The sequence below is a fragment of the Dromaius novaehollandiae genome, chromosome 1 (genome assembly GCF_036370855.1).
Source record: "Dromaius novaehollandiae isolate bDroNov1 chromosome 1, bDroNov1.hap1, whole genome shotgun sequence".
Lineage (NCBI taxonomy): Eukaryota > Metazoa > Chordata > Aves > Casuariiformes > Dromaiidae > Dromaius > Dromaius novaehollandiae.
Window position 1 is genome coordinate 188,796,496 of NC_088098.1, and position 12,355 is coordinate 188,808,850.

The following is a 12,355-nucleotide window of genomic DNA, read 5'->3' on the forward strand; positions in this document are numbered from 1 at the left end:
GATTAAAAAAATCTTTCAATTTACTTTCAATGAAAAGAAGGGAAAATATCTGTTAAAAATCAGTCGGCATACCACTGTTTACATATTTATTAATACTTTTTCTCTTTTTCTTAAAATTGAACTTAAATTTTAGAGTGTTCTGCCCAAAACATGACCCAGGCAATAGGACCAATCACTATGGTGAGTTTCTTTAATGGCTTCATTGATTTCATTTGTTTTAAAAGTTTGCATCCTACAGTCAATAACTCATTTGAGCAAAATTAATGTTATTCCACCTTTATATATAGTGGTGGATTTCTAATCTTGCAGGAGTGGTTTGGTTGAGATCCATGTATGTGCAGAGAAGTCTAAAAGATTTTGAAGTAGGAAATGCTTATATTTGATCGTCCCGGAATCTCCCTCAAAACTGACTTGAAACACTGTGGACCAGATCCTTCATGGAATTATTCTGACCATGTATAGGCAGGTAGGCCCAAGCAGTGTGTAAACTCCGTGTGAGATATGAGAGCCATGCTAGTGAATGATGCACAAGTTTGCATTTGGTTAGCTGAGAGAGAGCTACTACACGAGTGGCCACCTTGGGATTTTAATCTGTAGTTTCGCTAAACCATTCACATTTGCGTCTTTCATATTCACTGCAGTACTTTTTGAATAGGGCCTTTCATTCTGAAGGATCCCAAAGAGCTTTTTTTTTTAGTGTAACAAAAGTGTTATAAAACTTGCAGGAAAAGATTATTTCCTCTGCTACAGAAATGCAATTTAATTTGGCTATCCTGGGGCTTGCTGGTGCAGAGGTAGTCAGGAATCTTACTGAATTTACCGAAGCTGTGACTTAGTTAAGCTAGTGCACACGCTCCTACTGGAAACAGAATAGGTCCTAAAATGGCCTTCACTTCCAAATGGAAGTTAAGCTCAATCAGGCTGCAAGCACTACTGCTAGAAGTTGTGTGCAGAAAGTAAAATAGGGGTGGGGTATAGACACTGTGGCTCCAAGGCAGAGTTTTGACTTTCAGGATCTAACTCAAGCGTAGTAGCGCAGCGGTTCCTCTGGGACAGGCTGAGCTGAGATTGGGCTGTGGGAACGGGAGCTGGCATAAAAGGGCTGTTTCTCTCCTTCTCTCTCCCTCCCCCCCCGCCCAACCTGGAGAAAACAGGGTCAAAGACCATCCCCTTGCTCTTGGTCCAGGGAACATTCCCATGTTGAAACGTCAGGCCTCTGTTTTGTGACTGGAAGGGGATAGCTTGCCTTAGGTGCCAAGAGATCTCCTTGCAGCTCTGTGCAGCAGGGATGGGAGAGCAGTGTAGATTTGGAAATGGGCTCCCACTCCGGCCTAACTGGAAATGTTGGATATGCCCAGAATCCAGGCTATTAAACACAGAAGGCTGAAAACACTCTGTGGGGAGCAAGAAAAGTTGGGCTGCCGTTTGGATCTTGTTCCTCTTCTCTTACAAGACATCCCTAACATACCCTAAAACAAACATCCCAAAGAGCTGAGACAATCCTAACATAGGTCAAAGATGTCCTGTTAGACAGCAAGCAATGCTTTTTGTACCTACACCCGCATTTCCTAACCTGCTTCAAGGTAGACCACCCAGCTTTTTTGCAGACTTAGTGAGAGCCTGCGATTTCTTTTTAAGCCATGAAAAACGCAGGTGTACAACGCCATTCTCAAGGAAATGACCGTACTCCCCAAATAGGACATTGTTTTAACAAACTGGCCCTCCTGAACCAGCGGTAGCTCCCTGTTTTTCTCAATAAGATGACTTTTAATAGCAAAAACGTTATCACATGCTGCCCGAAGGTCCTGCAGTTAGAAGGCAGAGGGGCGCATGGCCCCTCTGCATTAAAAACCTTCAGCCTATGATGGATGGTTGTACTCTTTTTCTCTAGCTTTCACCTTCTCCTGCTATGTGTTGCTTGCCAGAGTTACCCTTCTCTGCTTGTGATGCCATAATTGTTTTCAGCAGCTGCCAGTTACGATATTGGAGAGATACCAGTGCACGCTGATAGAAAGGACAGAGTGAGAGCAGATGATTTCACTAGGATCTAAGATCATGTCACTAAAAGCTTAAATAATATAAAACTTACAAGTAAAATTGTTTCTAATTAGCGGTTCTTGGGGTTTTCTAGGAGGTTGGTACATTGAAGAAAACACAGTACTATTTATATGCATTTGAGACACTAGAATACTGCTCTATGTAGGCTTGGTTTTGAGATTAAAATAAACAAGAATTGACTGAAAAGAAAAAAAGTAATCTTTCATAAATTTCTGACTTTCCTGAGGTTCTAACTATGTATAGGTAGTGCTGCTGCCAGGGGAAATCAGTTCTCTGCCACAACCAAAAATCATATGTTAAAATCTGGGTTTTCCTTTATACTGGGATTAAAAGGATGGGATTAGTGTCCTAATGCTGTAGTGGTTTGCACTTCTTAGTGGTTCAGGCTTGTACTTTTTCTTACATAGAAATAATATAAATTCAACTGAAATGTCAGGTTTTGGGGAAGCGTAAATACACTCATGCATTGCCACCCAAAGTGTCTGACTTTTGTAGCTTTTGGGAAAGAGAAAAAATTTGAATTGTGTGTAATTGTCAGTCTGAGGCTGACATTGTTACTTTATTGTCTCTTGATTTCTAGATGCAGCTAATAAGAGGAAAAGGCATGCAATGAAATCCTCCGCCATCAGGGAACAAATGGTAATTCTGAATTTAAGTAGTTCTAAAACAGAAACCCACATCCACTACAGCAAAGGACTTAGAGAAGCATTTTGACAGTGTATTCCTGAAGGCGTTTCCTCACAGGAGTGCAAGAACTCTTCCTTTACAGCTGCCTTTATTTCTTGTTTTGATCTTGTCATTCTTTCAAAACAAACCTGTTTGCATTCAGAGCTGCTTCAGGCGGAACTGATACTGCCCTCAGATAATAAAAAAGGAACCTCTGAGCCCTCTGAACAAAGGCTGTGTGGCAAAGACTCAGTGGCTGTGATCTTGCCAGGAACAGAACAAGCTTCCCCTTGGGGGCTCTTTTTCTTCCGAAGTTCTAAAGCCCTCAGATTTGCCTAGGGCTTGACACAGTTTCTGTGAAAACTGCTTTTGATGAGTCACTTGGCCTTTTAAACTAGCACTTACTCCTTTGTGAGCCTGCACTCACAGCAAATGTGGCACGTTTTTGCTCTAGATCAGGCAGTTCTCACAGCTTTGCCTGTGAGGATGGCATTCCCAAGGGCTCAGGAGTTATCAGGGCAGAACGGCCCTCTGGTTGCTGGGGTATTTTTTCATTTTTTTAGGGGTAGTTGTTAGAAAACTTTTAAATAGAGGTTATTTTGAGTTTGAGGTGGTCCCGTTGGCTCTACTGAAGTATGCTTGCAAACTCTCGTTGACTGGTGGGGATCAGGATTTCTCCTTTGTAGAGGAAGTGGCATCCAGCTTTTCTTAGGAAAAATTCCTGCCATTCCCAGGCCTTGGAGATTAAAGAGAGGTCATGTGAGGAGACATGAAGAATCTTTGCAGCTTTCATGCAGCAGCATTTTTGTTAGTAGGTTGGCTGTTCCCCAAGCATTTCTCAGTTGCAAATCCACTTACATTTCTGGTATTATAACTGAGATTCACTTGGTTTGTTACCCAAGATAATGTGCTGTTTCTGCCGCTTGCCAGTGTCAGCGATCTCAGTAATCAATGCAAATGCTGCAAATAAATTCCAAGGCTGCATGTATGTTTAGTTGCTGCAAGATAAATCGTTTAGCATTGTGTAAGCAGTGCATTTCTACATTGGTGTTTTGTGGCAGCATTTAAGAATCATTTGTGGGATGACTTAGAACAGCAAAGAATCACTGCATCCAGTCTGAAGGAAAAGAAGAACATTCCCTTTCTCCTCTCAAATCCTTTTAAGCGTTACATCCAGTCTGGAGAATTAAATGTCACTTGTTTTGGGATTTAGCAGTAGTCATTTGGTGATATTTGTGCTATTTGAATATGCTGGGCAAATGCAATAATAATAATACAGAAGGGTGGTGTCCCAGTTACTGGACTTTTCTTGGACAGATGTTTTTGCTTCTTTTTTTAAAAACTGATTGTAAACATTCCAGAGAGGAGTACCATTAAGTGTGTGGGGAAACTGGCTATAGTCACTGAAACATGGAATGCTTTTTCTCTCTCTTATTAAAGAGGTAAGATAATAAAAATGGAGCAGTCAATGTCAATATGATGTAAAAATGTTTTTTTTATAGAGCACAGAAGAGACAGAAGATGAAAACAGTTTACGAATACTAAAAAGAAAAAACAACAGGCAAAAAGGTGCGAATTATTTTGTAGAACAACTAGATGATACTGTGATCTGTTATGGTGAAATTGAGAGCTTGGAGATGTTTGATTAAAAATGCTGTTGCAAACATCTTTTTATTATTTTCCTGGGACGAGTGACTGTGTTCTGACAAGGGAGTGAGAGTCAGATATTGCAGGATGACTATGCAGGTTTTCTGTAACTGTGCAGCAAACAAATCTCTGTGCTTTGGCTGAGATTAACTATCTGACGTGACGCAGTTATTCACCTGGGATTTTTTTTTATAATCCCTCTGCTCTAGTTGGCTGCTATGTTCAACTGGGTGCCTCCAGCAAACATGGATACCTCAGCCTGACCCTTTTCTTCCCTCTCCATATTAAAACAGATAAAATTAAAAAGAAAAATAAAATACAAGAAATTTTCTTTCTTCACTTCAGTCTTCTTGCACTAAGCTTCTCTGGAAGGAGGCGAGGGGCACAGATTTGGAAGAACCTAGAATGGGCAGAGGAGGTGCTAGCAGGAGAGGAGGTTTGAGAGCATAAGCAGGACATAAAAGAGAGGACATCCAGCACAGCTGCAAGAGGAGGATTCTAGCTCATTGGGCAGTTACCAGGCTTTCAAAATGCTGCTACAGTTATTGCTGCCAACTGCATGCCATCTTATGCTACCTTCCAAATCTGTATTAAACTGTGTTGTATAAAGCTTCCTGTATCTTATTTTACTGCATAAATATGCCATTATAATAGGGAAATCAACTGCTGGACCCATTCTTCAGTTCCACAGTTTTCATGTTACCCAAGAAGTCCTGCTGTAGTTGTGTGTTAGGATTATGCTGTCAGTCAGAAGTTTGGAAGATGTTGGTGTTTATCCACCTTCCCATGGCCATATTCAGTAAATGGACATGGTAATGTAACAGTAGGTGGCTGCAAAGTGTTCTTTTTCTTTATAACTGTAGTAAAAAAATTCAGAATAGCGAACCTATAGAGAATCCTGCAATATTTATAGGACATCTAATATAAGTGAAATGACATTTTCTTTCTCACTGATTTCTCCAGTAAAAAGTAACATCACATTTGAACGGAGACTTGCAGACTTCTGAATTCTCTAATAGCTCTTTCCTTTTGAATGGCGCATTGCTCCTACTGAAACCTGTCACTGACCTGCTGCTCTGAGAGATGAGGGGGGGAAAAATGCAGTTATATTTCCCCACAGCAATCCAAATCTGACAAAGTAGACATATAAAATGGGCTATAATAAACCAAATTAATACCTGCATCAGTTGGAATAAGAGTAGCCTCAGTTCTCTTACCAAATCCAATATTGGCTGGTTTCTTGCACTGTTTTCTACCCTGTAGCCCCTTCAGTCCCTGGTGTGGTGCTGGGGATGGGGGAAAAAAAAAAAAAGGCAATTGCCTGCTTTCCAAACTAAGGGGTAGCAGGAGGCTTTAGGAATGGTGCACTTAGAGTTGTGGTGACATTCCTTTTGATCAGCGAAGCCCAGCCTAGAGCTTATGTAATTTTACAACCAACCCAATGCTAATGTTAGCCTGACCATGTTATTGTCCCCATTGTAAAGGGCTGAGTGGATAGAGCTAAGAAGCCAGGTATTTGCATAAGGATCTGTTAGGTTTGGGGGGGGCGCTTAACCAAATTTTTAGTCACTTTGAGGAGAGGGCAAGTGAAAGCTGCTACAGTTAATATAAAGAGACCATGCAGCTGGGCTGAGGATCACTCTTGATTCTGTGTTTTAACAGTACGAATAGATTTTCTTAGGAAGTGCAAACAGGCGGGGCTTTTGGATGACATATTTGAAGAGATGCTGGACACACTTCACCTGGCACAGGAAAAACTGATGGATGACAACACTTCGGAAACTGGTATGGTGAGCCATGGGGAATTCTGCTTTCACAGACGAAACACTGATCCGAATGCTGGGCGCTCGGCCCTGGGGTCACCTTCTGGAGAATGTTTCTTAGCAGCCTTAGATAACTGCGTCCTGTCTTAGTTCTGCAGCCCTACAGCAGGTGGAGAGTGAGATTTTTTGGTATACCCATGTCAGTACAGGGGAAGAGCTGCCAACTCGGCATGCCCTAGTGAGGCCTTCTAACCCTGGAATTTGTGAAGCTGCCTTCTACTCCTTGTGTAAACATATGTGGATTAGCCAGCCAGGCCCAGACCTCTTCTCCCAGGTGCTGAAGGAGAGGTCCTGGAGAGAACAGGAAGGTTTTATTTGAATCATAAATTTATGTTGCTCTTACGGCTTCTTAGAGGGACCAGCTGTCTATTAATACCAGCACTCTTTGACCCAAGTATGTATGTTTTAAGTGTTGTAATGAATTACTTGGATGATTACTTAGAAATTTAATGTCAAATATTAGTGTGTGTTTGGGGGTTTAATTGGTTTAAGTATCAGCATGTATGAAACACTGTTCTTGGAAGATTCCACTCTAATGTTGTTTTGTCCACAAAACAGTTAAAGAAAACTTCAGACCTTGTTCTCCTATCGTCTCCCTAGCTTTCCAAAGTTATGAATACTATACCTTTGTACAAAGAATGCGAACTTACGCAAAATAACTAAAGCACATGTATGAAAAGTGAGATGTCCCAGTCAACTAAATCTTCCTCATGAGCGCAGCTAGGATGTTGCATGACAACAGCTGCTAGAAGCAATGAAAAATTCCAGAGCATATTAGGGTTTCAGAGGACTTCATCATTCAGTAAACTACTTAAGTCATATCAACTCTGTAGGCATTTTGTATTTTGTTTCGTTGGAAGCCTCAATTATGAAATCCAGGTGTAAATCGAGGCTGACTTTTAACATAAAACAGCAATAGCAGTGTCCCATGAAAAACGCTCTTATGATCTTAGAAAGGCAAATGCCCATTAGGTGTTTGTGCTGAGCACATCAGTGTCCTGTGATCTGTGAAGAGTTGGCACTATCAACCCTGCTGTTACACGTACAGTCCCAACATGCTGGAGTGAAATATGACTTGGGTAAATTGTAGACTGCCCAGCCAAAGATATCCTACTTTAAATGAAGTGCGTTGAGGTGGTGCAGACTCGGAACAGGAATGCCATGTAGGTCTCCTTTCTAGTTTCCTATATGAAACTAAAAAAAGCAGAGTTGGCAATACAGGCTATATGAAAAGAAAGTCTTTTCCTTGCATCTTTGCTTATCTTAAAACCTCAAGTAATCGGTATAATATAAAATAAGTAATTACTGTTTTGTGCTACTTCTAAGCAGGGCTCTGTGTTAACCAAAATGTACTGTAAACCTTTACTATGTAACAGTAAATCAAATTATCTTTATCCTTAGAGTATGAAGAAACAGTAATGTCACTCTTTGACTGTGGACTGTTTGAAAACATACTGACAAATATTCATTCAGGTATGTGAAATAAGCTGTCAGAGTAGCAGCACTTGGTGTGGTTTTTGGCATTCAAGTGGTTGTTCTGAGGATTTTGATAACATGATCACTTAAGATGAGAATTCCAGGGAACTTCTTCTCAACATTATATAAATTACTGAGGAAAAGCCATTGAAACCTGAATCTTTAGAAATACAGTTTGGCTGCCTGACATAGAGGGGGAGGTAAGTCACAGTTCCACAGCTTTAAAGGACCAAAAGGTCTTTGCTGTGAAGAACCGAAGGGTTCTGCAGGTTCCTTTCCTTCCTGTGTGGGGAGGCTTCTCCACAGCCTCCCTTCACAACTTCTTTCTATTAAAACTTTGCTCCTTTCCTATGAACACTGTTTAGACCGGTTGTTATGTTGCAGTGAGAGCATTAACCATTATGAGCAGAACGTACCTGGAACAGAGTGCAGTTTTAGCATGCTTTGAAAACAAGTTGAAAACACTTGAAGAATGAAATGAAAACAAGTGCAAGAGCAGTCATTTGGGATGACTGGTATGGAAGGAACCTCTGGGGCATGGACTGCAGTCTCAGCTATTGCAAGCAAAAAGGTTAATATTATTTTTCAGATAGGTAGATCTCTTGCTTGCATTTCCCTCAAATAGTTAGCAACCTTGTTCTAACTTCTGCTTTAATTTATTCATGACGAAGGGGAAATGGGTGTAAATTAGCTAACCCTGAGGTTCAGTGCTTCTACCTTATGTTTGCAGTTCCCCCATTCCACCTATTCTGATGTACTTAAAGAGGACTAACAAACATAGTGCTCTTTACCCTTCACTTCACTAGATGGAACAAGCCACGCACCTCTCTTTAGTTTCCTAGTCTCACATCTGAATTCCTGTTTTGGGAATGGGAGTGACCGGTGTTACAGAATTACCTAGACAATGTGCCTTTAATGCATTACCTAATCCAAGGTGGCATTAATACATCTCTGCTCTTAATTCCTCATGTGAGACATCCTTGGATCACACTTACTTCTTTCACAACTGCATCAATTAGTTCATCCTCTTCTCACCTTACAAGAGAAATTCTTGATATTGGCACCTGTGTACAAAACCATGTGATTCTGACATGTAAAAGTTGTACCCTTCCTAATTCACCACTACCTCAGTCACTCAGTTCTTCCTGTACTACAAAATCTTCTTTTCTGATACCATCAGCAAACATCATACATATACTCCTACTTTCAGTTTCAAGGTCAATAATGAAAGCATGTATCAAGGCTGCTTTCAAGACTGATCCAAGAGGAGCTCTGATAATGAATTGGTCAAAGATGATAAGTAGTACTGTGTTAGTGAAACTAACAAGTGAAACAGCAGGGATGGAAGTCACTAGCATTTTTGAACTGACATTCTCTTCAGTGATTATATTCTCTGCATTTTTGTCCCAATCTATCTTCCAGGCTCTTAGCTAGTAAGTCTCTGTAACGATGCATGAAATGTTTATATAAAAGTCCAGAATGACTAAATACTGTTTTCTTTCTCCTGCAACCAATTATTTTAAGCCGTCTGACATGCTTTACCTTTAATCCACTTTTCATTTTAACTTTCTTTTCCCCCACATTTTTGATCTTCTTGCCAAACTTCTAAAGCCTTATGCATTAGTACAGAAAGACTACGATGAACTGTAATTGTTGAAATGGCTTTTTTAATCCCTCTTGTATGTAGGTCTTAAACAGTGGTTATCTACTATGCAGTTTTACTCCAAACTTGCTGTATTTAAAATATTTCATATGGGACCTGCAATTACCTCATTGATTTCAGAATTCTAGGTTGGAGATTCTAATTCTCTCCCCCAAAGGAAAAGTGACTTCCTTCTAGTTTTGCTTTCTGCTCTGTTGTCTTGTGCTTAGCTTTGTGTGATACCTAGATCATCTTCAATCTCCTTCTCTTCACTGGTAAGCAGTCTGTGTTGTAGCTTTTGAACTTCCTGATATTATTTGTTTTCAGGGCATCTGCAGCAATGAATTCTGCAGTTTAGTTATGTAGATTTAAAAGCTACAGCTTCCCTGTTTTAAACCTGCTATGCAGTAACTTCACTGAGTCCCATTGCTCTTCTCTTACAGAATGGTGTGCAGTTGTTCCATGTTCATATTCCTCAAGCCATTTCTGATTTTTTCAGAGATATCTGTTCTTTTCCTTTAGGTCACCTCTTCTGTGAGGTGAAAGATTCTCATTCTGTTGATCTATCTTCCTATGGAAGCTTTCCCATATGCCAGTCATTCTCTGCCACCTTTCTCTGGACTAATTCTATTTCTGCCACAAGGTTTTGGAAGAAGAGGAACTGTGTTGTTTCTGTCTGTGGTTCACCCATAAGCTGAACACAATACCATAATGGTCATGTTGTGTCTACTCTGTTTTGTCTATTTCAAATTATTTTTGGGGGTCCAAATATTCCAAGAAGTCTTTCTTCAGCTCCTACTTATACAGTCCAGCTTTTTCTTCAAATGTGTGCCTGATAGTACTTCTAACCACATCTACTTGATACCAAATAGAAATGCCATAATGACTGCCCTTGGCAAGCAATAGAGAAGACTGTGATTTCCATTACAGTCTTGAAGACAGTTGAACTGACACTGCCAAGCAATGTGTATACGCTGCTATGCTGGGACACCCATGGGACACACTGTGAAATCCAGAGGACATCTAACTGCACAGAAAAGTAGGGAGAGAGGTTAGCTGTTTTTTTTGGTCAGAACCAGGGTGAGGAGTTGAATCCCTCTTTCATGAACTGATACCTAGAGTTTTCAACAGTAATTCTGGCTACCAGTTTTCAACATGCAACATTCAAGGTAAGGACTCAGTAATGTATTTGAAAATGCATTGTAGAAGTGTGTGTACATATGTGCTCTTCCATACACAAAGGCTAAGGACTTTGCTTCAGTAAAGTAGAGGTTTTATGGTAGACTAAGTGTTGGTAACTTCTGCAACGTCAGTATTTATGCATATGTAACAGTATACATTAATAATATTTACACATGCTTAAGAATTTATATCCCTCCCCTTTTTATCACAGGGACAGAGGAGAAAATCCAGGAACTTCTAGAAACCAGGAAAAAACTGGATAACCAGATTGAACTACTGCAAGACATAAAAGAAGTTGCCCTTCCCAACCAGGAGAACACCGCTAGTACATCCAGTACAGTGTCTGAATAACCCTAAAGTCTTTCTGTAATGTCATCAATATTCAAAATTTTCTGCTGATAGAAACCATAGAGCACGTCTGGTGAGTGTGTAAGTGATTTTTTTTTTTTTTTAAGGATAGGGACACAAACAAATCGGGTGTTTTACTCATTTTTATACCTCACTGTTGCAATAATTTTAAGTTGTACCTTTATTTTTTACTGTGGATCAATGAGTGTTAGACACTTAATTTAGCTTTTTAAAGCTGAACAAAACCCTCCAACCAAGATTTTATCCAAGACAAGGGAGCAACAGCTGCCACAGAACATTTTTTTTTATGTCACTTTAGTTGAGGCAGCCCTCTTCAGAATGTGCGAGGGAGCTGCTTCACTGTCTGCTTGGAGACAGTGTTGTTTTAAGGATCACTTTGCTGCTTTGGCTTTCCAAAGAAGATAAATTAGCAGAACTTGCACTCAGAAACCTTCTGAATTATGAACAGGAGTTTTTTTTTTTTTTTAATTGATTTCTTCATTGACAATGTTAAGCATATAGCTAGTTCTGCTATAACAGCAGTGGTGAAATGGTGGTTGCAGGCAGACAGGAATGTCTGAGTACCATGCTCTGATACCATAGACAATGTAAAATGGTATCAAATAATGGACTGTATTCTCCTTTCTCCATTAAGAAAGGATATGACTTCCATGTGCTTTGTCTTAAAGGTTACTATACTGAAATTGTTTGAATACAGAAAAACATTGTTTAGCTACAAAACTAAGTTAATAAAATGTTTTTAATAAAAAGTTGTGCATTTAGTAATGCTCAGTATGCAAATTGGTGTGTGGGATATTGCCCAGTAAGTGGCATGCCATTAAGCAATCACATTTTTTCCATCTTTACCTTGCCTTGTCCAGTAGCAAGCAGAGGTGGTACCATAATGACCTATTGCTCTTATGAAGTTAACTACATCTGTTATGATGGGCTGCAGCACCATTCTACAGAACTAGTTGTGCTCCATTAGCGACTGGTGCAGATTCATAGCTTGAGCTCATTCTGTGCAGAGTCCTAAGCTGGAGATTAGTAAGCATGGAATAACTGAAGTGATAAAAGGTAAATTTCAAAACACAAGCCCTGCAGGTAGAAAGATTAGCTGTGCCCTTACAGAAATATACACTAGTATATAGGGTACACAGGCTATTCTTGCTTGGTGACAGTTCAGGCCCTGCAGGCTCACCAAGACTAGAACCACAACCCATTTACTGCTCCAGCTAACACCCTGCTCAGAGCTATTCTGCTTAGAAAAACTTTTACAGAAGTAAAGCCTCTCACTCTATAAATATGGGTTATGGGTTTCTGTTAATAGGGAACAAAAATAGATAGATGTAAATCCACTGTCACTGGAAAGAAACAAAAGTTGTGTGATTCAGACCAACTCTTTTTCCTTTCTTTTAGCAGCAGTCTGAATTACTGACAAACCTTTGCAAATACTTTGCAGTTCCCACCCCCACATCAGACCTTTAGGCTACAGTTTGCAGTCAAAAAAAAA

General features: G+C 40.0%; 1 protein-coding gene across 1 annotated transcript in view; it reads left to right on the plus strand.

Annotated features, from left to right (window-relative positions):
• Window positions 1-11,624, plus strand: part of SETDB2 (SET domain bifurcated histone lysine methyltransferase 2) — a 48,117-nt gene extending 36,493 nt beyond the window's left edge. The window contains exons 21-26 of the mRNA XM_064507212.1: window positions 134-180; window positions 2,639-2,697; window positions 4,227-4,293; window positions 6,034-6,156; window positions 7,596-7,667; window positions 10,706-11,624. Of these exons, the coding sequence (XP_064363282.1) occupies window positions 134-180; window positions 2,639-2,697; window positions 4,227-4,293; window positions 6,034-6,156; window positions 7,596-7,667; window positions 10,706-10,845 (508 nt within the window). The 3' untranslated portion in view covers window positions 10,846-11,624. The remainder of the gene's footprint in view (window positions 1-133; window positions 181-2,638; window positions 2,698-4,226; window positions 4,294-6,033; window positions 6,157-7,595; window positions 7,668-10,705) is intronic.
• The last annotated feature ends 731 nt before the right edge of the window (window positions 11,625-12,355 follow it).